This window comes from Acomys russatus, chromosome 27, assembly GCF_903995435.1.
Source record: "Acomys russatus chromosome 27, mAcoRus1.1, whole genome shotgun sequence".
Classification (NCBI taxonomy): Eukaryota; Metazoa; Chordata; class Mammalia; order Rodentia; family Muridae; genus Acomys; species Acomys russatus.
This window is the reverse complement of record NC_067163.1, coordinates 4,625,134-4,651,861: the sequence shown is the minus strand read 5'-3', so window position 1 is coordinate 4,651,861 and position 26,728 is coordinate 4,625,134. Positions and strand designations below refer to the sequence as shown.

General features: G+C 46.1%; 1 protein-coding gene across 1 annotated transcript in view; it reads right to left on the bottom strand.

Annotated features, from left to right (window-relative positions):
* The window catches only part of Myo16 (myosin XVI), a 373,810-nt gene that overhangs the window by 256,103 nt on the left and 90,979 nt on the right, over positions 1–26,728 (bottom strand). Inside the window, 5 exon segments of the mRNA XM_051169490.1 lie at positions 3,285–3,438; positions 5,855–5,930; positions 10,046–10,171; positions 12,273–12,397; positions 21,618–21,726. Coding sequence (XP_051025447.1) covers positions 3,285–3,438; positions 5,855–5,930; positions 10,046–10,171; positions 12,273–12,397; positions 21,618–21,726 — 590 coding nt within the window.

The window sequence follows — 26,728 nt, the reverse complement described above, 5'->3', positions numbered from 1 at the left end:
ACAAACGTAAAGAAAGCAGCCTCACGCGAGGCCCCTCAGGCAGTGCTGGTTCCCACTGCAGAGCAACACCACATCGGAATGCACCAAAAGGCCAGCCTCTGACCTCTGCTGGATTCAGTCAGCACCTGCTTATTTTGACAAACAAAAAGGAATGTCTTGTAGACCCACTGTGCCTGCAGGAAATGAGATAAATAGGATTTTTTTTCCCTAAAACGGAAATAAGAGCATAATAAGATAAGAAACAAAACAAAATGAACGAAACCTTCCAAGCCCCAGAATCCCTGAGAAAAACTCCTCAGGGATTGATTATGGCTTACCAAAACCTTGCAAGTACATTCTGTAGAATTTTTAGGCAAATAAGTCACATTATCTAATGCCAAATGGGCTGCATGTCCCATAGAATGTATGACCGTGTGGACATATGAGAGAACGTGCACACTGGGTGAGATCTATGACTGCAAAATCATTTTTAAAAGCAAGGCAATATTGATATTGAATTATTGATGAAATAGAAATCTACTAATTTGTTTAAAAAAATCCTGCAGTAAAGCCACACAGGCAATACTGACTTTGTCTGTTTTAACCAAAGTACAATACAAGTCTCCAAGTAGGGCAGTTTTAAACTGGAAGAATTTATTGGTTTGGTCTTAGGGACTAGGGACTATGAGGTGATGAAATAGCGCAAGCTGCCCCTGCTTATAGTTTGAACATATGGATTTCTGATTTGGTGCATGGTAGAAGTAGTATTTGCCTGCCTAGGATGTCATCATTTAATGCATAAAATGTGCAAGGGGCAGGAAGTAAGAGCTAGCACAGGAAGGAAGTGTTTAGTGTATTCTGATATCCTAGAGAGAGACACTGTACTCTCTATAGTGTTAGCAAAATACACTCTGGACATTAATAGAAAACTGGGGTTGGAACTGACAGAAAGATGCACAAGCCTCATTGAGACCAAGGAATGGCAAAGCCTGCAGAAGAAGGGCTGGAGACATGAGAGTGCATAGTCCATTGAGAGCTGGGAGCTGTCTCCTGACCTACAGGAGGGCGGGGTCCAAGGCTTTGCAGGCACCGGCTAGGGGTTTGCTTCCAAGCTACGTTGAGGACAGAGCTGCCTGTGCTCCTCGCCAGTGCCTGAGCTTTCTTAAAAAACAGGTGTATCGGGTACCTGCAAACTTCTGTTTATGACGAACTGAGAAACAGAAGTCAAAACACCCTCCTTGCAGCAGCCTGCATGAAAGTGTTGCGTTGTCTCCTCCATGACCAATGGATTTGCCCCACTCTGCCTTGGGTAAAACATGGTGATGTTAAGGGAGTAACTGTTGTCAGCTCATGACCGCCTCCGACAGGAACAGAGGAAGGAATGCACATTCCATTCCCTATTTGCTTCCCCACTGCAGCTCTGAGGGTTTTCACACTTCCCCTGTGTCTTCCTGAACTTTAGGGTCTCTACAAGCAGCTGGAAGGTGAGATTTCATAGGAAAACGTCAGGTCAGCAACACCTCGGTATTGTGCCTAGCGCACTGAGGTGTGGCCCACTGGCACCTCCCCAGTGTTTGTAAGTCCCTGGTTTTGGTCTCCATGAATAGTGTGATGGAGGAAGTAAGGAGGGGAAGGAGGAGGAGGAGGGGAAGGAGGAGGGGGAGGAGGAGGAGGGGAAGGAGGAGGAGGAGAAGGAGGAGGGGAAGAGGGAGACAGAGGAAGAGTTGGAGGAAAATGAACACTTTATTCAAGTCAGCAAGAGTTGTTTTGTTAAGAAACAGAATCCTGTTTACTGGAACTCAAGGAATAGTTACACAAGAAGACTCCAGAGTGTTGAAGCTATGATAAAGACAAAGACCAAAGTCGAAGCTCTTTCTGGGAGGTGGGAAGGTGGACTGTGAACACCTGGGTTAGAAGAATGGGGCTTGGTGGGTAGTATCTTTTAATGATACATGACCTTTCCTGCATTTATGTTAATAAACTGACTTGTTGCCCATAAACAAGTAGCCAACATGTTTTAGAAATGTGCCCCAATAAAAGATCCCCCCCACCCTCGTTACCATGGAGACATTGTATCAACACGTTCCATCTTATGCCATCAGCCTGACAGGTGCAGCTGTGCTTGCTTGAGCTGCTCACCTCCCTCTGGCCACGCAGCAGTTACTGATGAATGCTGGGAGCCCCAAATAACGCCAGACGGAAGCCCAAGCCCTCAGCACAGACGTGCATTGTTGGTTGGGTTTTATCACACACATTTGCTTCTTGTTATATATATTCATAACCCACAATAGAAATGATAAAACATGCAGGGTCTGTCTCTGACTCTATTGCCTGCCTCTGGATCCCTTTCCTCTATCTGGGTTGCCATGTCTGGCCTCAGTGGGAGAACATATGCTCAGTCCTGATGCAACTGGATGTACCTGAGTGGGTTGGTACCCATGCGGGAGGTCGCCTTTTCTCAGGGGAATTGGAGGGGGAATAGAAGAGAGGGGTGTGAGGGTGGGGATGAGAGGAGGGGAGGGAGGGGGCTGCAATCAGACTGCAGAGTGAATAAATAAATAGAAACTTTGCTGCTGCCCCCCAAAAATGGCACAACCAAAAATTATGAAAAGTAAAAAAAAAAAGCATGGAAAGTGCTCAGATGCCAGCCACACTGCAGCCGTTTTCTCAGAGTCAAGGCAACAGGAAGAAAATGTAATTAAACCACAGTTTTAATCATGTAGAACAAATAAGGCATTGATATTCTGTTCGCAACCAGATTAATTCATTGTTTAGTCAATAATATGAAAACCATGAGAGGCGCCAGTTAGAACTGCATCTTCTCTTTCATCTTTAAAATAATATAAAGCACAAAAGAAACTATGAGCAGCACACCACCCAACATTGTTAAGCATTACCTTTTTTTTGTTTGTTTGTTTTGGATAGTGCAGAATCACTGTGTTTACATTAAGAGAAAAACAAGGCATATGTGCCCTGACTGCTTTAGAACAGCCACTGGAAAGCCTACAGCAAGCTCAGCTAATGCTAGAATGACCAGTTCCTATCTTTGCTGTCAGAGCAACTGAAATGCAACAGCGCGACTGTGTAGTGATGCCTTCTGAGGTCACACGAGTTTCCTTAGATATGCTGAGCTCGTCATCAGCAAATATGCCAATAAACAGCTACCACAGTTATAAGACACTGGGTGGAGATGCAGACGTTTTTCGCTGTGCAGGGGCGAGTGACTAGTGAGCAGAGGTGATGGAGAAAGCTGGCTTCCAGAGGACCACCCAGCTGTTGCAGCCGCTCTGGGTGAAAGTACTTACAGCTTACTGGAGAGGTCTGGGAGGTCATGGGGGATCCCGTCATACAGCTCCTCCTGTGCCATGGTGGGGACAGACGGAGATTCTTTCATTTTCTCCTCCCAGGCAACTTCGGCTTTCAGCAGCATCTCCTCGATAGACTCAGAGGCAGCAATGTCTACAAGACGTAGTCAGAAAGTCACACACAGTGGACGCAATGGCAGGGGAATAGAGCTACACTTCCTCTCATAACGCAGACATGCTTGCACAGAGAGAGGATCAGGCACACAGAGCCCGTCAAGGGACAGCAACCGTTTAGGGGACAGAGGCCATCTCAGTCCTGACAACTTCTAAGACCATCCTATCACATGTCAGGGATGGATTTAATTACACATGAAATAAATATACAGAGAATATGCAGTAGGTGGTAATGGGGGAGTGAAAAGTCACACAAGGAGGATGATCTTGAGAGAGTATGTGTGTGCGTCCCCCTGGGGGAAAGACACACTGTGGCTCCTTCCGTGGGCCACAGCAGAGCCTCTGGTGGCTCACCATGACCTTTTCTGTTCTGCTGAAAGTATCGATTGTCCTGGCTCTGGTGACCCCTGGACCCTCGCGGGGTGCAGTAGATATGCATCATTTGACCGTATGATTGGCAACAGCTGTCAGTGAGTCCTGGTGAGTCTGCATGACACCAGCTGAGAGCCCAGCAGAGGCGGCCATTCCCCCGTCCTCACCAAGCCTGGTGGCCATCAGTATCTGTACATCTGAGCATGTGGCTTTATGGGCTTGTCAACGTTACTTAACTGACATTAAATGATGTCACGAGTAGTCTGGGATTGAAGGGTAGGTGTGGGAAAGGAGAGGAGACCTCAGGTGCCTCACTGAGGAGACTGCATTTCTAGCGCACCTATAAACTAAACTGCAGGGTGCCATAAGCATTGTTTACTGTATCTGTCCCAAATTCAAACCCTGGGAAAATGGAAAGAACTTAACATGGCACTAACGGTGACTTTCTAAGCCGCCACAGGGTGGCCTCATTTGCACCCTTTATGTGGCATTTTATTTACGTGGCTAATTCTACTTCCAGATGGGTCAAGTGCATTAAATAGAGGGCACCTTCATTTCATGAACACTCACGTATCGAGATTCCGTGCCAAGCCCAGTGCTGTGTCTCACTGCCAAGGTTCTATGAACAAGGAACTGGGAAGATAGCGGAAGCTGGGAATTGGGACATGACACGAGGCCTAACATGAGAAAGTCCTAGTGTAGAAGGATAGACATCCATAAGATCAAGGGTCAGTCATGTCTCCTTCGTCTGTGAAGAAGCTGAGAGTGAGCATTTGGCCATGAACTCTCCTGACAGAACCGGGAGATGAGACATGAAGCCAACCAACAAAATTTTTAAAAAAGATTAAAAGATATGGTTTTTTTCCTTTTCCTTTTTGTTATTTTGTTTGATCTGATTTACATTAAGACAGGGTCTCTCTGTGTAGCCCCGACTCATCTGGTACTCAATACATGCCTCAGGTTGGCACTGAGCTCACAGCAACCCTCCAGCTTCAGCCCCCGCAGGCTGGGATTCCAGGTATATGCCACATGTCAGCTGCCTTTTTCATCTTTATGATTAGGTTTAAAAAGCTAAATTAATGAAAACACAATTTCAGTGCATGTTAGGTTACCAGACTCGCTAATATGGGTTTAACTCTAAAGTTCAAGGCTACTAAACAATGACGCCTCATGTTTGTTAGATCTTTGGTTTATCTTAAGCAGACACAATAAAAATAAAGCACTCAACACTAAGCAATGACATTTAACTCCAATAAAATATGATGCTGTGTCCCTCGTTCTCACTCACACTCACGCCCAGAAGTGATTGGATGGAGAGTTGAAATGTGAAATTCTTTTAAGATGGAAAGGGCCCAGGTAAAAGAAAAACAGAATTATTTTGAAATCAATATTTACCACTAAACTTTCTTATATTTTTCTTATATTAGACATTTCTTTGTTATTCTGAATTCTCCTAGCAATATGGTAAAAATAGCATTGACAGAAGCAGAAGGTAAAATATAAAAGTTACAAAGCTGAAAGCGTTGAATGTAGGAACATATTAGTGACAAAGAAGGTTACAGAAATCCTCAGAAGTATTTACACTTCTGAATAATGAGTCAAGGGTTTGGAGATCTAAGTTATGGCCAGACTATTAGTTTTGTTTCTTTAAGTATAAACATCCACACTGAAAAAATACTACTAGAATAAATATCAGAGTAAGCGAGTAGCTGGCAGCAGGGTGACCAGCTAAAGAGCAGTCAAACAGGTTCTGGAGTTAGGTGGTGTACCCTAGGCTCTGTGGGTAAAAGCTGTGTCAAAGGAAGGCAGTGGCAGCGTGGCTGCACCTCCAGCGGCAGCGTGGCTGTACCTACAGTGGCAGCGTGGCTGTACCTCCCGCTGCCACCTTCTTACCCTGCCCGTGAGGCAAACCCTGCTGGAGTTGTGAGTGTTCAGATGTCTGTTCACATTTCTTGCTGCACCCATGATAAATGAATAGTGTCCATGTCAAAAGAAGAAGAGGCTCCCAGCGTGCGCCAACCTACCTGATGGCTTTTCCCCGTTGCAGTTCACGAGGTGGGGATTTGCCTGATGTGACAGAAGGAGTTTCACCAGGGTTGTCTGCAGCATAAAGACAATTTCGATCAGCACTGATGGACACGTTCCATCAGTAACTACACAGGATACTGAGAATATATCATCAAATACCAAGGATGCTGAGGGCCCATCAAAGAGCATCACTGAATATCCAGGGCACTAAGGGCCATCAGCAAGTGCCCAGGGTACTGAGGACACATGCACATGGTCGCTGCCCTTATGAGGCACCTGACGTGGCAGGACAGTGGTGGTAGCATTGTTATTGCATGCTTGCTACTCCTAGGTTCTTTTCAGAACATTCCAGACAAACTACTTCAGAATTTATATATTACAAAAGATTATTTGTCAAATGGGGGTTAACTTCCAAGGGTCTGAAAAGTACTTTTTATACGTTAAAGTTCCTTTTATAATGGATTGTGCAGAGAAAACCTATTACTGGGTGCTTTGCTTCAGTTTTTAAATTTAATTTAGCCATTCACCAAAGTCCTGGCTTGTTAGCACCACACTCTATGATGTCACATTTGGCACTAAAACCTATAGCCGCACGCACACTCACAAGACAGGCAAGCCAGGGCCAGGGATGTAGCTCAGTGGTGGAGGGTGTGCCTAGAACAGGTGAGTTCAATCCCTAGGCCCACAGGTAAGCTAGGGAGTTGTCGCGTATGCAAGAGAAAGTAATAAAACACGTGAAAGCATCTATGTATCTACAGAACACTAGAAGACATGTATTAAACAAAAGTAGTTGTCCTCAACTTTTATTATTTATTAGTGTGCAGGTGTATATGTGTGTGCACGCATGTGTGTGCATGTGTCACTGTGCATATGTGTATGTGTTTTTGTGTGCATGTCCATGTGTGTGACTAGGCATGTGTACATGTGTGTGCATGCATGTGGTGCATGTGTGTGTGTACGTGCATGCGTGTGCGTGTGTGTGCATGCGTGTGTGTGTGTGTGCGTGCGTGCGTGTGTGCGTGTGTGTGTGCGTGTGTGTGTGTGTGCGCGCGTGTGTGTGCGCGTGCGTGTGTGTGTGTGTGTGTGTGTGTGTGTACATGAGTGTGGAGGTCAGAAGACAACATTCGAGAATCAGTTCTCTTTCACATGAGTTCCAGGGATCAGACTCAGACCACCAGACCTGCATGGCAAGCATTGTATGCACTGAGCCACCTCGTGTGCCCAGCCAACCTTTAAAAGAATGTCGTTAAGTGTATATTTGCCCATTTCCCTAACTTGACTTCACTCTTCTGGCACTGATCACCAGCATGGGTTTATATCTCACTGTCGCTGCCCTTCCTTATGTGCTGAGCAAGTGCAGCCGGAAGCATCACATTGCACAGGCAGCTTGTCACCTAGGAAAACAACATGCTGTCTGTGAGTGTCCTTATCCTTGCTCCGCGGCTTCCCAGTGTAGGTTAGAATCATCTGAGTTTTCAGGGTTTATTAAGATTCATTCATTTTCTTAGTCATGAGTAACCACATCAAGAGACTATGCCATAATATGTCTGCCTTTTTCTAAGTTAATTAAAGCATAAACTTTAAATTCAACCTTACTCAAGGTTTCCAGACTTGGGCAGAATGTGCCCAAATTCTTTGCCATAACAGAAAAATCCCAGTCTATACTGTCCACATCTCTCCTGGCATCTGAGCTTCCTGGCTCCCGCCAGAATTCCGCACTAGGCTCTGTCTTCTGTCTTTCTCTAGTCCTTCAGACACACCAGTCCCACGGGCTTGAGGGCACATGGGCATCACCCGCGCCTGGTAGCAGACACCTGCTTAGTTACTTTTGTGTCATGATAATCAGATATCTGAGTAAAGCAGCTTAGAGAGAGGCTGGCCCCTTGGGCTCCTGATTTATAAAGGCTCAGTCCACAGTGGCTCTGCCCATGTGCTTGGGCACGTGACAGACAAGGAGAGAACAAGAAAGGGTTAGAGACAAAATACCCTCGTTTGAGTCCCTTCTCTTGCCTCCAACGAGGAACCACACCCTAAAGATTCCAGAACCTCCGCTGTCAGTGCTACCAGCCTCACTGCACATATGCTTGTGGGGCGTCTTTCCTAGTCCACCTATGGTAACGGGCAGTGAGTGCTCAGTCAAGTGCCTCAAATCACTGTTTATAATTGAAATTCCCCACAAGCTCTGTTAAACCAGGAAGGAGCAGCAGAGTAAGTCTTGGATTAATACAGGTAAGCTAAGGGGTAGCAGCAGTTCTCCAATACCAGAAACTCCCGTCAGGAGGAGCTTTGACAGTTAGAGATTGGCAGAATTGGGGGGTGGGGGTGGGGGGGTCCTGAGTGGTGTACTCACTGATAAGTTCCTGAGCCCAGTAAACAAACCCCGCCCATGCTCCTGCAAGCAACTAATTAACACTCATTAGTCATTAATACTGTGTAGAAATGAAGACAAGAGACCAGATGGATATATGGGATCAAAACACATTCTACACATGTGTGTGATAACACAAATGATCTGGTTCTAGAATGCAAGCACTATTTTGTTAAAGTCATAGTAGGCATAATATGAAAAAAGAATATTTTCTATATAAAAGTATTTAAGCTGAATTGCCAACTTTAAAGTTGTTTGGAGCAAGAGCACACACAGAAAATACATATTTATTTAAATGTCTTAGAAACCAGACCGAATGCAAAATATTTGTTAAAAAAATGAACAATGCAATTGTTGAAAAACTTTTAAAAGCATTTGCTCTCCCAGAAGGAAAGGAAACACATTCTCTGGAAAGATGTGTTAAACAAGAACACTGTTTTCCACTTTACCATTTATTTAAAAAATTCATTTATTCAAGAGCACAGTTAGTTGACAGGCTCTTTATGTACACTTCCATCAACAAAGTGTGTGTGTGCATGTGTGTGTGTGTGTGTGCGCATGCGCACATGTGTGTCCATGTGCATGTGTGTCCATGTGCATGTGTGTATGCATGTGTGTGTGTGCGCGCGCATGTGTGTGTTCATGTGCATGTGTGTCCATGTGCATGTGTGTATGTGCATGTGTGTGTGTGCGCGCACATGTGTGTTCATGTGCATGTGTGTGTTCATGTGCATGTGTGTGTTCATGTACATGTGTGTCCATGTGCATGTGTGTATGCATGTGTGTGTGTGTGTGCACGCGCACGCGCGCAGACGCAAATGGGTCAGGTGGGTAGAGTCACTAGGAACTGAAGCCTGTTGCCTCAGGCTCTCTCACTAGACCATGAGGTGTCAGGTCATCACCTCCATGTGAAGACTGCATGTCTAGTGTGGCAGCAAAACGGGACACACTAGGTGACACATTTTGCTTTTTGTAGAAAGAGAGCAGCCAGCTTCCAGCCTGGCGGGCTTTGCTAGGAAACTAACTGTTAGCTGTTTCTGGGGAAGTGGTCATCAACCACAATGTGCTCAGGCTCCTTCTGGGAGGAAGCAACTCTAGAAATTTAGTTCTTTGTTGAAATGTCACAGACTGGCACAATAGGGGGAGGTAAGATTCCGTTTTATCCATTGTCTCATTCTTTTTGATTGGACTTAAAAAGTTTAAGTCAGGAGTAGTATTTTCCTATCATTCTTCAATGTGCTATGGAGTCGGACCAGGTAGCTCAGCACCATACAGTGAAGCCACCACTGTGTCGCCCACTTGTGCTGCCACCGTATTCCACCTAAGTATTTCATCATTGAAGGTGCTTTTCTTTTGTGGTTGGTCACTCCAGCACAATGTAGTTAATTCAAGTCTTTTATTCATTAACATGAAGTGTAATTTACAGAGTAAAATGGGATATAAGAATGTAATTTCACCTTAGGTGTGCAAACTGTAGAAAACAAGCTGAACGCTAAGAGGCTTTGTGTAATTGGCTCGCCAGCAAGGCGGTATGAAAACAGCATTACTTCTGTGAAGGACATTTCCAGCTTCTGAGTGTCTCCCCAGTAAGCTCAGCCTGTGGTGTACTGTGCTCAAAGGAGGGTCAAGCTTCACGTGCCCGTGGGAAAGTAAACATTTTTCTTCATTAAATTATTTGCATAGTAAGATGATGCCATTAGGAGTCAAACCACATAAGTGATCAGCATATAAATTGGAGGCAAATCAAAATTAAATATAAAGTTTAAAAAAAATGAGTTGTTCAATAATGTTTTGAAAAGGTTTTAGAAAACCGCCTTACCTGGCCATACTTGGCCGCTAAATGCAGCGGCGCCCAGTACCCATCATCCATTCTGTTGGGGTCTGCACCATGTTCCAGGAGAAGCATCACCACCTCTTTGTAGCCACTTGCACACGCCATGTGTAGCTGAAACATGGATGTGCTTGTCACTCTGCTTTTGTATAAAAAGTAGCCACACCATCATTTGTTCAATAGTTTAGACAGAACTGTGAAAGTAACTCTTATTCTCCTGGCTCAGCTGTTGTCTGGGAGGCTTCCTGCCTCCTTCTGCTGGCCTAGGCCTAGGCCTGGAAGCTTCTAGCCTCTGTACAGTCTAACCTAGACCTTGAATGTTTTCAGCCTCTGAGACTCACTGCTTAGTAAGCTCACCCTTACTTGTTCTTTCTGAGCTCTGGGATGGCTGGTTCAACTCAGCTCTTCTGGCTCTAGCTCCTCTCCCAGCTGACTTATTTAATCTGGCTTCTCTCTCAGCCCAGAATTGTTCTGCTCGGCCTCAAACTAACTCAGCAATCTGCTCTAACCTTCTGGCTCCTTCTCATTTTCTGACTCGTTCCATCTTCACCTGAGTTCTCTCTCTGCAACCCATCTCTCTATTCCTGTCCTGGGAAAATTGCCTCCTCTCTCTGTAAAATTGCATTTTAAGTAGCTTTCCTTTCCTCTCTCTTCTCCTGAGAGTTGGGTGTATCCTATTCTGTCAAATCTCTGATTTGCCACTTTTTCTGCTACTCAATTAGACATCACTTTCAAATACGGGTGCTGCCTTCTACAAACTAACTTTACCCATGTTTCGGATTAAAGGCATGTGCCACCACACCTGGAACTAAGCTCTTCTTTACCTGATTCTTGCTCTAGAACATGCTGGCCTTGAACTCAGATCTTTTTGCCTCTTCTCCTGGATTAAAGGTTTGTCTATAGTCTAGCCAGATCACACAGACCTAGAAAGCCTTTGGGTGTGATCTCTTGCCAGAACAACCATGTTCTGGATTAAAATTGTTCTACACAGAACTATTTAATAAGGTGTTGGATCTGAGCACGATGGTATAAAATAAAATTTAAAAAACACGTATGTAGTTTTATTATTTTGTATGTCATCATTAGCACACTGTGAAAGAGACACTACGAATTATAAAGAAATCATGGTCTTGCATCATTTCCCTTCTGACTGACTGTGCACTCTCCCAGGCAACCCCTCCTCTCTCCCTGCGTTCCTTCCACAGTCACCTGAGCTGCTGAAAATGCAAACTCACTACCTCCTTGGTTAATGCTTCCTGCTGGCTTGTCAATGATTTGCAGACTAGCGCTCACATTCGCGCCTGCCCCTGGTGCTGAACAGTGCAATGCAAAGGCAAGCACAGACACATGAGGTGTGCTGCAGGCATTCTGGGGGCTCCTGGAGCAATGGGGAATTTGTATTGTCTGTCTTAGCCAGACTACCTGTCCTACGTATAATTTAGTAATGAGAGGTGACTTGTGGGATCAAGATAAAAAAGGTTCAAGAGTCCCTTGAGCTGGTTAATATCATTTTAGGACAGGCTAATTACCTATGTACAGCACCACTTCAGTGTCTCTTGGAATAAAAGTAACCAGAAGCCTAGAAAGTGTATAGATGGGGCATAGCCAAAACAGCCTAAGGAGGTAGCTTTGATAGGTTTTGGTCGCAGTCATGAAAAAGAATAGACACCCAGAATCCAGGGCTAACATGGAAATGGCAGGGTGATAGATAAAGTGTTGGGACAAGTGAGTTTGCCAGTTAAGTTACAATGAAAACATTTTATCTAGTTACAGTGTGGAGTGAAGGCCTCTGGCCAAGGCTCCTTCTGCTAGCTCTGTCACAAAGGCCACACAGACTGTGGCAGGGTACCATCCTTTCAAGCCACCGAGTCTCCCCCCATAATCCAACCAAAAGAAAAACTGAAGGAAATACTGGAAATGGCACCATTCTCCCCTTCAGATTCCTGGTGCATAGATAGCACATAAAATTTATTTAAATCTGTAAGAGTGGCATATATAGAAATAGTTGAAGGAAACAATATCAGCATGTATGCGCGGGCCCCTCTGCACTTCCTTCTTTATGTATTTATGCTTTCCGAGGCCTCTTCAAAGAGTATGTGTGTATTATTCTGTGACAAAACAACCTCTTGAAAAGTAAATTGTGTCCAAACACATGCTTTAGAATCAACTCCAGTTGTCTATGTAAATGAGTTTTGAGACAAATGTATGAGCTCACCAGCGTCACTCCATCATCGTTTTTCTCATTGACGTCTCCTCCTGAGGATAAGAAGTGCCTGACGTCTGTCAGCATGCTCATGGGCCTCTGCAGCTTTACCTGGCGCAGGGAGTGGAGGTCCACCCCTGGGAGGAGAGCACTCGTTAGCGCCAAGGCAGACACTGGGGCTCCAGATAAGGCAGTCTTTCAACACACTCCTCTTTCAGTGCCCTTTCCCTGCTTTCAGCTCTCCTACACACAAGACTCACTCCTCTTCAAATGCATCCTGCCTCTTTTTTTTCTTTTCTTAATTTTTAATTTTTTACATTTTATATTATTACATATATATACAATAAACTACATACAACAAGAAGAAGCATGAAACAATCCTAAATTATATATATATATACACATACACACACACACACACACACACACACACACACACACACACAGTCATAGTTCTTTGGCTAATTGTATTTGGCAGCCTTGAAGAAAACATTTTTCCTATCTTGGTTAGTCTAAAATTCTGAATATAAATCAATATCTATCATTTCTCATCTCTATCAATTTAAAACATCTGTCTAGAACTAAAAACATCTTAACCTGTAAGCAACTAAGCCTAATTGTAAAACTAAACTATCTGGGTTTTCAACCCCATCAGAGACTTGAGAAGAAATTTTTTTTTTTACCTGAATAAACAGGAAGTGCAGGTTAGCAGCTTCCAAAATGAAAAATAGAATGCATCCTATTTCTAACAATAGTTATAGCCTGCCTGGAAAAAAGTAATTTATGCCTTCTCATTTTCTCCATGCATCTGCACAGCAGGCTGTCCAGGATCTGTTACTAGACTAATATACGCGATATACTGGTAGAAATTGTTCACATACACGAGTCAAAAGCATCTTCAAGTACTTAAACTAGATTGGAAGAAGATGCAAGACCATCGTTTTTGTTTGCTTGGATTTTTCTCACATAAATACTTGCTCTTAAATTCAGTGTAGTGTCCTGGACAAACAAAGTTACTTCTGACGAGAAACCATTGACATGTGGGACAGTCTGAGGCTCACAGAAGTGTCCTTCATGCATTCAAGGGGCTCTGACGGCAGTGCCAGACTGTGCTGGTGCTGGCGCTAGGGGAGCATTTAAATCACATCTGCGGGTTCTATACCAGGCCTTTGGCACTTTCCTGTGTGTGCAAAATTATTTCAGGATAAAAATGTAAAAGCTTGCTCCAACTGAACAGGTCAGGGCTGTGCATGTCAGGACGGACATCCAAACCAGCAGTGTTAGCTCACGTGCCCTTGCTTCAGCGCACAACACCCATCGGCGTGTATTTCTACCCGAGATTTCAGAATAGCACAAGTGTCACATGACTCATCTCATTTACAGATCCCTTGTTCCTGCCATCGCTTCCTAACCCAGGCATTTACTGAGGTCATGCTTCTGATATGCCCAGCGTGAGATGGGAATGGTTTCTGGGCTTCCTGATCCTCAGCCATAGGATTTCAAACAGAAGAGGCTGTGGCTCCTCCTCTTGTTTCCAAGTAAAGGTCAGGAAAACAATGATGGTGGTGGTGGTGGTGTGGTGATGGTGATGGCAGTGATGGTGGTGATGATGGTGATACTGGTGACAGTGATGATGGTGACGGTGGTACTGGTGATGGTGTTGATGGTGGTGGTGGTGGTGGAGATGATGATGGTGGTGATGATGGTGGTGGTGGTGGTGGAGATGATGATGGTGGTGATGATGGTGGTAATGATGCTGATGATGGTGATGATGATGATGGTGGTGGTGGTGGTCATGATGAATATGGTAGCTATGATCACAACAGTGATTCTGATGGCGATGAAGATGCCAATGGTGATAATGATAGCAATGATGATGGGTTGATGAGGATGATAGTGAGATAGCTGTGAATTATCCATTGTCATGGACACACTAAACGATGCCTGGTTGAATCTACTGCACACACCCAAAGAAAGCATCCTCCAGTGCATCCAGATACCATTTCTGCTGTGATTCTCCTGACATTCGCAGCATGACATGTACATCCTTATGCCAACTGTCAGAAAGTCGTTTTCTTGTTCTGGCTATTAGTGTCCTCAGTCATTCGGACAAGTTCCAAGGGACTAAGGTTACAACTCACAGAGGTTTTTGTTTGTTGGTTGGTTTATTATTTTTTTCCTGAGACAGGGTTTCTCTGCATAGCTGTGGAACTCACTCTGTAGATTCCTCTGGCTTTAACCTCAGAGATCCATGTGTCTCTGTACCCAGAGTGCTGCAATTGAAGGTGCGCACCACCACTGCTTTAAGGTGTGTCTCAGGGGCAGAGGTCATAGCAAGTATGTTATCAAGAAGTAAGAAGTGAAAAAGGCCATTTCTACACCCTCTTTCCCTCAGTAGGCTCCCCATATTCTCTGCAGGCTTGCCTCTGAACCTGGCTGGAGAAAGGGGCAGAAACGCCCAGGGCCCATCTTCCAGACTCTAAAGATCTACATGTCAACTGTTCTTTGTGTCCTTCACCTCAGCTGCTGAGTTTGAACTGAATGAGCTGTCAGATGCTGTTTTATCACTTACTATAGTGAATTTACACACAGTTTACACCACGGAACATTTGCTCTTTAGTGAGCTGTGGCTCTGGTGAAGCAGCGAGCTGTGTCAACGGAAACCCAGACGAAAAGCACGCTGGCCGCGCCTCACCTTCTAACCATTTGTAGCCACACGCCATGCTGGAAGAACCAACAGACTTAGTTTTGTAATGGGGGATTTGAGGTCCGTGAGAACCAACTTAAACTGCCACATGATCCTCATCTGTAAGATTGTGGACTTTGACATGTGGCTTAGTTTTATTTTTTTTTTTTTAAATGCTCCATGGACATGAGCATCAAGATTTGCCAGGAAGTGATGAAAATCTCTAACTTGGAGAAATCCCATGATGCCCCAGTGCTTGCTGTTGTGCGTCCCCAGGAAAGCTACTTAGACATCTTATTAAAGTTAAATGACAACCGTAGAATACAGCAAAGATGAAAGACACAGGTTAAAGCGCGGAGGTAGGACACCCCTCATCGAAGGCCATCTGCACTCAACGCAGTAAGGCAAGCAGCCTATTTCTTGTCCCAGTTACCAGGATACCACAGGGGAATATTTTGACATGGTATCGATTTAAACTCAATTTTGAATCAAATACGGTGCCAAGTAAAGTGTGATTTTTAGATTTTTGTTATAATTTTAGTAAAGAAGAAAAAGTACCTTTTTGCCAAGCCAATATAACAGAGAGTCTGTCTCCTCATGTCAATCAAGTGTCTTTAACTTCTGAATAATTAGCCAAGGCAGCAGAACTTCTCTTGCCATCCCGAACCTGGTCAGGGCTGCTGAGTGGGCAGAGTCTCTGTTCTCCTTGTTTTTGTTATTAAGAGAAATTTAATTTTATGTTCATATTATTTCCTGGCAAGAATAAGCCTTAAGGTTCCTTAGATTTATTATTTAGGAAGAATCTGATATTACTTTAAATTTAAGAATTAAGAAGCAAGATCTGTTACCTCAAACTTGCAAGTTATATGATACCGCAGCTGTAGATGGGTCGTCTTTGATGATAGTGGATGCCCAGTGTCACTTTTATTTTATTTTTATTTTTTATAAATTTAAAAAAAGATTTTACTTATGTATTTATTATTTATACAGTGTTTTGCCCCCATGTGTGCCTGCATGCCAGAAAGAGGGCACCAGATCTCATTATAGATGGTTGTGAGCCACCATATGGTTGCTGGGAATTGAACTCAGGACCTTTGGAAGAACAGACAGTGCTCTTAACCTCTGAGCCATCTCTCTAGCCCCCCCCCCCCAGTGTCACTTTTATTAATTAATTCATTAATTGAGTTAGCATCTTGGGTGAGCCTTAACTGGCTTAGGTTTGCTCAACTGCCTTTCTCAAAGACACAGTGCTCGCACGGCAACCCCACCTCCTTCGTGTGAGGTCGTGCTTTGGAGCTGAACTGTCCCTGAGGCCATCTACGAGCTGAAGAGGACCTTGCACCATCTTTCTTCCATGCTGCTCCAAGCACTTTGCCTCCTCACACGATCCCACGTGACCCTCCGGGCATCCCAGACCATCCCTGGACCGACCCTTGCATATGAGTCGGTCCTGTGAACCCTGCTGCAGCTGTCTCAGCAGCTTCCTTAGCCGGTCTGTGAGACGACCACACACCAATGTTCAGCACCCACGAAACCCTGCGCACCCTGTTTGTCTTCTCTATTCCGTCCCTGCATCATCCCTTGAGTAGACATAAAAACAAATACTTTCGTCATCAAAAAATACTGAACCAACAATCAAGCAGACATAAAGAGACGGCATGAGGTCCCTGACATGCCACAAAATGCTTTTAGCATGTGCTTCCTGAGGTCACCGAACTGAAAGTTAGCTCACTGGGTCTCCACAGGAAGCTTCCTAAAACACTGAGGGAGGCTGCAGAGGTGGGCAGGCAAATCCCTAACAGTGATGTCAGCAACGAGAAATAAACATCCAGGCTGTGAGGGGCCGATGGGCCCTCCTGGCCCTGTCCTGGCGCTTGAACTGGAATGTGCTGCCCGCTGGACTACGTGAGGCTCGGAAAGGGCCAGCCCCACAATAGGACCTTGGACAGACCTCATTAAGCAAAGGAAAGATGCTGAATTTACTGGGGTCTCTGAAGGAGGAACGGGGAGGGGTAAGAATGATGCACCGAGACCAGGCTTGGACGCCACAGCACTACCACACGTTGGAAAGGGAAGGCTTCTAACTAAGGCAGAAACAGCATTGTTTGGTGAAGGTATGGACTACGTCTAAAGGTGTCAAGGAAGGAAATGCCATAAGGCTTAGTGACAACTAAGTAAGAGGGACTGGCAAGAGTAAGATGGCATTCAGATAGCTGTAATAGCAAAATAAGGGAACATAGCCAGAGTAACATCCTCCACAGGGGACAAGTTATCATACGCCCTCTGAAGAGACAAGCGTGCGGGGATGGTGGAGTCTGAAGACATTGAGCTACAGTAGTGACTTGGGAGCAGGAAAACCAGGTAGAGGGTGAGCTCACCCAGCACCCGTGTTGCCCTGCGCCAGAAGGACGCTTCTCGGGACAAAGCCCAGGAAGTGGAGCGCTGAGGGTATTGAGTGGGGCACCCCAAGGTATCGCAGGAGGAAGCTTCCAGAGGAGGGAGACCATTTCGAGAGAGACCTTGCCAGCACTGCCAATGTAGTGCGAAGTCACAGAGAGATGCGTTTAAAGAGGAGAGAAATGAAATGTGGACAGAAAGTTCAGGAAGCCAGGGGCAACTACTCCAGGGAGGATCCGCAGTCGGCAGGAAGCTGAGCATCAGATGACAGAAGGACAGGCCAGAAAAGGTGCTTGTCCCTAAATGAGTGGAGACAGAAGAGTATGTGGAGAAACATGCAGGGAAAAATGATAGATTAGTCTGTGCTTAGGTATATACATACATACTTACACACACACACACACACACACACACACACACACACGTGGCTGGATAATGGATGCATAGATAGGTAGGTGGATGGATACATATATTTTTTCATATATGGAAATAGACATGGCTGGATAAATGCTTAGATAAATAAATATCACTCACACATGCACACACACACACACACACACACACACACACACACACACACACACAGATTTTTTTTCGTGCCCATTTCCTGTCCTGGCCACCCTGAGCTCTTCCCTGGGTTTGTCCTTTCCCCAGAGGCTCATTTTAAAATCGATTTCTTTCCTTGCACGCGCAGCTGCTTTGCCTTGCACAAAGATGAAGTATTCATCAAGCGCTCAATCAGCTCCTATGCTGGTCTCATTTCCGTCCTGGAACCTGAGGCGCTGAGCCGAGGTTAATTGCTGTGGCCGGGTTTACGGCATAAGCCGGTGGTGACAGGACAATTAGAACTTGGGACAGAGACTTTCTATGTAATCAACTTGTTCATGATGTCTCCTGCCCCCTGTGCTCCACTGCGCCCTGACATGACAACACAGTAAGTATCTGATTTGAAACGCGATTTTGCGGAGCCAGCGGAGCGCCCAGGATTGGAAGTACCTGCGCAGTATAGTGTGGTGCAGCAATGACAAGAGGCAAATAATAGCAAAAAAAAAAAAAAAAAGTCATCCCGGACTATTAGAAATTCCTGATGGCATCGGTCCATGCTGTCACAGTAGATAACTCTCAGTGCACCAATGAGGGGAGAGGAATAAATGGAGTTGGACAGCGTTTACGGGGACGAAGGGGGTGACATGGATAAGCAGGGGGGGATCCTGACAGGGCCAGCAGCAGCAGCTGTGCAGGAGGAGAGGGAGAGCACGCCAAAGGGGCTGGGCCACAGCGGCAGCAGTGACAAGTGGAAAACAGAATTAAAAATTGAAGAGATATTAAATTGAGTTTGTTCCAGCAAGCCTGCGTTTTACAAACTGAGGGTGACAGCCGTAGTGGTGACAGCTTTTCTCTGAAGGGGAGTCAGGGGCTATCCCTCGTTTCTTTCTCAACCGATAATTTCATCCATCTCCCATGGGAAGAGAGTTGCTTTTGGTTTTATATGTATGTGTGTGTGTGTGTGTGTGTGTGTGTGTGTGTATATGTATGTATGTATGTATGTATGTATATATATATATATACATACATACATACATATATATATATATATATATATATATATATATATATATATATATATTGATGTTTTCCAAAATCCGAGCTCTCCTTTTTGGGTTGGCAGCTTATTAGTGAGGCTACTGCATTTGCAGATGAGGATCTGGAGGTTCGCTTTGTAGCCTTAGGAGGCAGGCAATCAGCAGAGACCACTAGGAAGTGTTTCCGTGGCCGAAAGAAACACAGCTCAGTTCTTTCTGCATTTGGAGTCTTAATCATCTTAATTCTTTTGTATTTTCTTATATTTTAAATCTGCTAATTTATTTTAGAGAAAGGGTTTCATGTGCATTTACTATGTGGCCAACGGTGACCCAATGTCCCCAGGCAGCACTCCTGTCTCCACCTGCAAGTGATAGACCTCAGGCGTGCCCCCCCACACCTGGCTTACCTCATGCTGGGTGCTGAACCCAGCAGTCTACTAAGTGAGCTGCACCTCCCCAACTTTTCTTTTTTACATGTGTGGGTGATTTGCATTTGCTTTCGTGTGTGTATAGGCCCCACATGTATGCAGTGGCCACAGAGGCCAGAAAAGGGCAGCAGATCCCTGGATTGACACATGGTCGAGAGCTAACGTGTGTGTTGGGAACCCAGTTCAGGTCCTCTGCAAAAGCAACACGTGCCCTTGGTCACTCGCCAGCTCTTCAGTGCCCGTGATTTATTTTCTTAAACCGCTTTGTACTGTGTATGTGTGTGTATGTGCGTGTATGTGTGTATGTGTATGTGTGTGATGTGTGTATGTGTGTGATGTGTATATATGTGTGTGTGTGATGTGTGTGTGTGGTTTACATACTGAAATGTAAAATCCCCCTCCTCCTTTCCCTCCCTGTAGCCCCTCCCAGCTGCTCTCATTTGAGTGTTTCCCATACCCCCATAAGCTGATAGCATCTATTTTTTATTTTTAGTTACATACATTTATGAATATATGCATGTATGTATACTTACAAATATATACATATATACACTTACAAATATGTATATGTGTATACATACATACATACATACATACATACTTACACATACACCCTGCTGAGTCTGTTTGTTGCTTGTGTGAATGCGGTTTCCAGGCTGCCCACTCTGCCATGGACAAACAATATTGGGGCTCACCCCTGGGGAGGCTGAGGCTCCTTCTCCCAGTCATCATGCATAGCCTGTAGCTTGTACTTAGGGGTGAGATGCCTTGACTGGCCCCCTTCCGTGTCAGCATGTCCATTGATGCTGCCACTGTCCTTGTCTCCTTTATGCAGCCATGTCTAGGGGACTCACTGACCCTTGTTTTTGTGGTGCCGGGCACACACAAGTGCTCCACACCATTAACATGTACATGTTGGTGGGCTTGGAGGTCCCCGTGTCTGGGGAACCAGCATATGCCAGTTCATTGAGTTGCCCGCTGCTCTAATCGCCATTACTATGTGACATAAAGAGTCCTGGGGTCACCTTTCAGTAACGCGCTAAGATGCTAACCTCAGGCTCTCTACACAGACCCTGAACTCGAGGTCCGATTGAGTCCTGAACTGCCCACTGAGAAATTCACATCACCTCGAGTTTTGTTCGTGCTGTAACTAATTAACTTCCTCCAGAGTCACAACGAGGGAATGCTCCTATAAGGGGAGTCTTGAGGGTATTGACAGAGGAGGAGTACTGAGCACCTTGCCCCAAAGACTCTGAGTGGGGGGTTGAAGACGCTGGATGCCCACCACCCACCCCTCCCCAAGCCTGCCTCTGACCTAACCTTACCTTGGTGGCCTTCACCTCGTGGGGTGCGGGGCCATCACTCTTGTCCCACTTTCTAAGTTAATGAGGCTACTTCTCCATAGGAAATCAAGGCTGCCGAGTACCAATTATTATTCGATACCATCCTCAAAATAAGCCTTCTGAAACAAGTGAGCTGGAGGAGGCAAAGCATGCTGGGAAAGAGCTAAGCGCTTCTCCAAAGAAGACACCCGCACAACACCAGCCTCCAGAGGCTCTGAATATTCCCGTCTCTACTCATCCTCGAAGGGCTGGACCACTAGGGTTGTTATTTACATTTAATCTTCAAAAAAGAGGAGGGGCAGTATTTGCCCTTCTGAGGGAGCCTCATCACCAGGTGCAGCCGCGGAGCCCACTCACGGAGCTGACTCACTGGTTCACACTGGGACTGAGTCATTAAGGTCCTGGTGAGCGACATGGAGGAGGCGCTCAGCCCCATTTCCTCGGGCCAGCCCTCTCTCTGATCCTAGGCTTTCTTCTCATGTGCTTTTGCTTCTAAATGTCACCGTGAATTCTGGCACGCAAGGTCTGCCCCTGCCTGAGCAGGCTTACAATTCCTGCAGGGATCACCCGGCACTGGAGGGTGCACTGAAGGTGACCTTGCTCTCATTAGCTCAGAATTCAATTGTGTGGTTCACTTCTCTTCCTATCCCCAGGGAGGAGAGTTCATAATTATGAACCCAGTCCTACCAATTACCGACCCCGGCAGCTGTTTGGCGCTCCTCCGCTGTTGCACCGCAGGCGCCTGCTGGTTTGCAAAAGTGAGCATTGGCTAGGCAAACAATAGGGAAAGGTGGTGTTTCACCCTAAAGGGAGAGAGACAGTCTGAAATGACACCTGCACTTCCCTAAGGGAGGATACATGTTTACAGTTCTACCAATGCATTTCTTTCTGCAGACTTTAAAAGGAAGCTTTTGGGGTACCGTTTTCATCCAGGTAGGCCAGCAGGATGGCGCTGGATTCTGTCCCTTCCACAGCGTAATCTAACGGGATACTTCCATTCACATCTTGCAGAAGGACGTTGGCTCCAGCCTGTGTGAAAACAAACAAAAAACAATGACCGTTAAGTGTTTAAGATGAAAAGTACACTAAAAATGTTCTCTTTACTTTTGGCCTAGAAACAGGAACCGTTTATATCAAACACAGTGCTACGGGATTTTGGAGGAAAATCACATCTCCCCCCACCCCATCCCCTGCAGGTAGGTTTGCCTACCTCTGCCTCCTGAGTGCTGGGATTAAAGGCATGTGTGCCACCGCTGCCTGGCCACCACGATATTATTTTAGAAAAACACATTAAATAATTTGTGGAGACTCTAGGATGCAGAATGTCCCACTGAGTCTTGTGACTTCACAGCCAGGCAGTGCTAGGCCTGCTTCAGCCCACGGTTTATCCAGTGAGCGGCTGCCGAGCCCTGCCTCCTGCTGGCGGCTGCTGTTTAATCTGTTGTCTTAAAGCGCTGAGTCCACAGGTGAAGTCTCAGCAAGCAAGCTGAGCTTGGGCTGATCTTCCCCAAATCTTCTCCTTCGTCTTTGTCCTCCACAGGGAGCGACCTGAGCACGTATTCCTGTTTCAACTTAGTGTCTGTGCCAACAGCACCTGCTTGTTTTTTTTTTTTTTTTTTTTTTTTACAATTACATTATTAATTATTATTAGCACAAGATAACAGTAGAAGAACTAATACAGCAAATCATAGAATTAAATTTAAATTTTTGAGTATTAGAACAAATTGCTTTTTGCTTTATTCCCAGTGGTCCAAGAATGCATCTGGAGAGTGACTACCTGAGTTCATAAGCTGTATTGGCACCTGTAGGCATGGTCTTTCCCAGACACTGAAAGCAAGCTGTGAGCAAGGCCTTCCTAGTCCTTGCCCAGAGCAAAATCATGACTCTCTGGAGTTGCACCTGTGTAGAGGAGTGCTACTAGGAAAGCCAGGCTTTGCATCACAGGAAGGGGCAGGTTAAGTGTTGACTGGCCAGCAGCCAGTATAAAAATTAACACTTGATTTTTTTTTTTTGCAGATAAAATATAGTTTAATTTGAAACCAAATGTAAATAACGATGGCCCAAGAACACATTTAGCTTTTATTCAAGTCCTGTGTTCCAACGGCAAAGCCATTACACCGAGTATAGTAATAGAACAAAAAAAGTCATAAATCAAAACACTCTTCAATACATGAATGGACACATCAGAAAGACTGGGTTATGGCAAATCAGGGAGCACTCTGGTACAACCTGCTTGGTTTTGACTTCACAAGAATCTGTTTCCCAGCAAGAAGCAGGATCCATTGAAGATCTGGGAGCTTCAACGAACAAAAGCGTCACGGGCATCGCTGTGCGCACTTGTCCCCCGATGGCCATCCAGAGTGGAAGATTTCCTTTTACCCTTGAAGACTGTCACAAGAATGATCCCCACTGCTTGGTACTCACTAGTGAGACCCAAGTGTTCACCCATCATGGCTGCCATCATCCCTTCAAGGCCATGGCTTGAGCCTCTATCCTATGGCTGCCGGTGTGGTCCCACCCCAGTGCCACCACTTTCTAGAGTTGACTTTGGGCCAGTTCCCAAGGTTCATGAATAGTGATTTCCCAAAATGTAAAAACTACAAGCTGTACTTGCAGAGACTGCAGGTAGGACCGTGTATGTGAGAATACACACTGTCTGAGTTGTGGTCACCAAGCCAAACAGGCCTAACCCAGTCTCCCAGCGAATGTCACAGCACACGCGCGCGCACGCACGCGCGCGCACACACACACACGCACACACACACACACACACACACAAACTGTCCTCCTCCCTCAACAGCACAGCCAGCCATGAAATCCAGGCTCACACGCATGGCCATGCAGTCAACACTCGTGTGACCTTGGAAATGATTCTTTCTCTTCTGTTGCCACCATTGGAAAGAAGAGCTAAGAGGATCATTGTAGAGATGATGGGATGTGCATTGTGCCCGGGGGCGTATTGATGCTACAGCACTGTGCGACAACAGCTCCATGTCACTGTGTGGGGAAAGCCAGCACATCTTCCTGAGCACCTTCCAGTAAGGAAGCTTTATTTTCTTATTGCCTTTATTTCCTTTCAGCATGAGCTTTATTTCAGAGCCACCAACTAGCAGGCATGCAGAGACAAACGTCTGTGAAGGCAGCAACCCCCAGCTGCAGATGAATGAAGTAAATGTCGTGTCTGTGGTGGCAGACCCAGTGCTGACCTACACAAGTAGGCCAAATGTCTGGACCTCTCTACGTCTCAGTGTCTGGAGCTCATGGCGCAGTTCTAATGACTGGCCTTTGGAAGATTTTAGCATGGGGGCTGCCTCTCTGAGCAACTGTGCCTCAGTTTTCTTTGCCAGCTACCCTGGATGCCAAGGCTTCCTAATTCTTCGCAAACACAGAGCGTTTTACATTTTCCTCACGAAAGAGAAACTGTTCTTCCACGCCCGTCTGTGGAGAAGACTTGTGTGACACAGGACAGCAGCACTGAAATGCCTGAGCTGGGAGCCGCCATTCTGCCATGCCATGGCTTTTTCAGAGTTGGGGATGCAGGTTCTTTGGTGGGCTGGTGTGTAATATTTTGGAAAGCAAAGCTTTTCTGTTGCTTAAATCAAATTATAAGTGCCTTTAAATACACTTTTCCCCCACTGAAATGCGCAGGCTGTGAAAAGGTCGGTTTGCTGGTGTTCTTCAAATGTTGTGGACACTGCAGAGTCAGACTGGCCCATTACACCACTTGGGTCTGAAGAAAGACATCGTCCCCTCCCTGCACGAACTGACCACATGGCCAGCTTTTATGATTCTACTGCACTTTGAAGTTAAAATGAGTGTCAGCAGTGAGAACAGGGCTGTTTTTTTAAAAAATTATCCACCCAGCTTACTTAGGAATGAACATCTACTTTTACATGATCATGGCCACCGGAACAAAGAAGTCAATTAGCTAGCTACAAAATGGAAAAAAAAATTTCTTGAAAATGTCAGAAAATGCTTCTTATTACCATCACAAGGTCTGACCTGTAAGATGCGCAATGGGACGGATCCAAGATGGCGGCGAGCAGTGTGGACCGCGTTTGGAGGCTCCAGTGAACAATTCAGGGAATTGCACAGATTTCTGAGCCAGGAACACCGAGGTCCGAACATCACGGCAGCAGGAGTGCTCCACGGTTCGGAGGGACCAGGGTGCGGAGGACCTGCACACGGGAGGAGCGTGGTTTTTCTCTGATCGGAGCGGCAGCGGTAGAGGCGGCAGCACCAGCGGCACCAGCAGCGGCGGCTGAGGTTTGCAGCTCATAGCCTTCCGGTGGAGGCGATTGGTGTGGTGGCTGGTGGGAATTGCTGCGGGAGAGGGGACTCGGGGCAGGATTTGGGTCGCGTGGAGCCTTTGGACCCAGATTGGACTCGGCGGACAGTTCGGCCCCAGAGTCCTGGGTATTGGCCCGGCCCAGCAAACAATTCTGCCTGAGGCACTAACTCAGCGTGGCCATAGCTCCCCTGCTGTGGCGCAGGCTTAGTTGAGCACGCTGCTCCACACTAGGCACTACCTCAGCTCCCCTGCGGTGACACAGTCTGGGCGGAGCACTTGGTTTCACCACAGGCGCTAACTCAGAGCAGCCGCAGTTCTCCTGCTGTGGCGCAGGCTTGGTGACGTGCTCGGTTCCCTCCTAGGCACCACCTCAGCTCAGCGGCAGCTCCCCTGCGGGGACACAGTCCGGGCGGAGCACTTGTTCCACCACTGGCGCTAACTCAGAGCAGCCGCAGTTCTCCTGCTGTGGCGCAGGCTTGGTGACGTGCTCGGTTCCATCCTAGGCACCACCTCAGCTCAGCGGCAGCTCCCCTGCGGGGACACAGTCCGGATGGAGCACTTGTTCCACCACTGGCGCTAACTCAGAGCAGCCGCAATTCTCCTGCTGTGGCGCAGGCTTGGTGACGTGCTCGGTTCCATCCTAGGCACCACCTCAGCTCAGCGGCAGCTCCCCTGCGGGGACACAGTGCGGGCGGAGCACTTGTTCCACCACTGGCGCTAACTCAGAGCAGCCGCAGTTCTCCTGCTGTGGCACAGGCTGGACAGAGCTCTCGGTTCCACCAGCTCTAAGACTCTGGTTGGACACAGTGTACAGTTTGAATCCAGAATTCCTGGCTGAGATTGGTGGTCAGTTCGGGCCCTGAGTCAATAACTGACCACAGCACACACTTTGGGCCAAAAGCCCCTAGTGGAGCTTGGTGCGTAGTCCCAGCCCAAAAATTCTGGCTGGGCCCTGTGTGCATTTTGGGCCCAAAATCCCTAGCTGAGCTTGGCAGACGGTTCTGGCCTGAGAATCTAGCTGAGTTCTGCCCGTGGTTCGGTCCCAGTGCTCCTGGCTGGACTTGGCAGGGAACACAGAAGGCTGTGGATACCTTGGCCTGACCCAACGCTCATTCAGAGACCCAGAACAATTGCAGGATCCACAGCAGAGAGGGACTGAGGATCACTGGCTGTGAGAGACCAGAACAACAGGGCTAACCTCCTAACATCCACACCAGTGAAGCTTTGAGCTCGCAGCCTAGGGAAATCGTAAGAAAACAAGTGAATCTATCGTCAGACACCCTCCATTCAACTCTGGAAGCTACCCAACAAAAACAAAGACGGCAAGATGTCTAAAGGACAACGAAAAAGCATACGCAAAAAACCCCAAAACAACATGGCATCTCCAGTTTCCAGCTATCCCAAAGAAAACCACCCAGAGAACTCAAATACAACGGAAATACAAGAAAATGACCTCAAATCCTTAGTAATGAGGATGATAATGGAGGAAACAAATAAAATTCGTAATCAAATGCAGGAAGACGCAGACAAACAGGTGAGAGACATAAAAGAAGCACATAGAGTGGAACTGGAAAATTGCAGGAAAATGCAAACAACCAGATGAAAGAAATAACTAAAACGGTTCAAGCTCTGAAGACCTATAAAGAGGCAATGGAAGAAACTCAGGAATATACAAAAAATCAGATGAAAGAAATCAAAAAATCAGTTCAAGATCTGAAAATGAAAATGGATTCAATGATA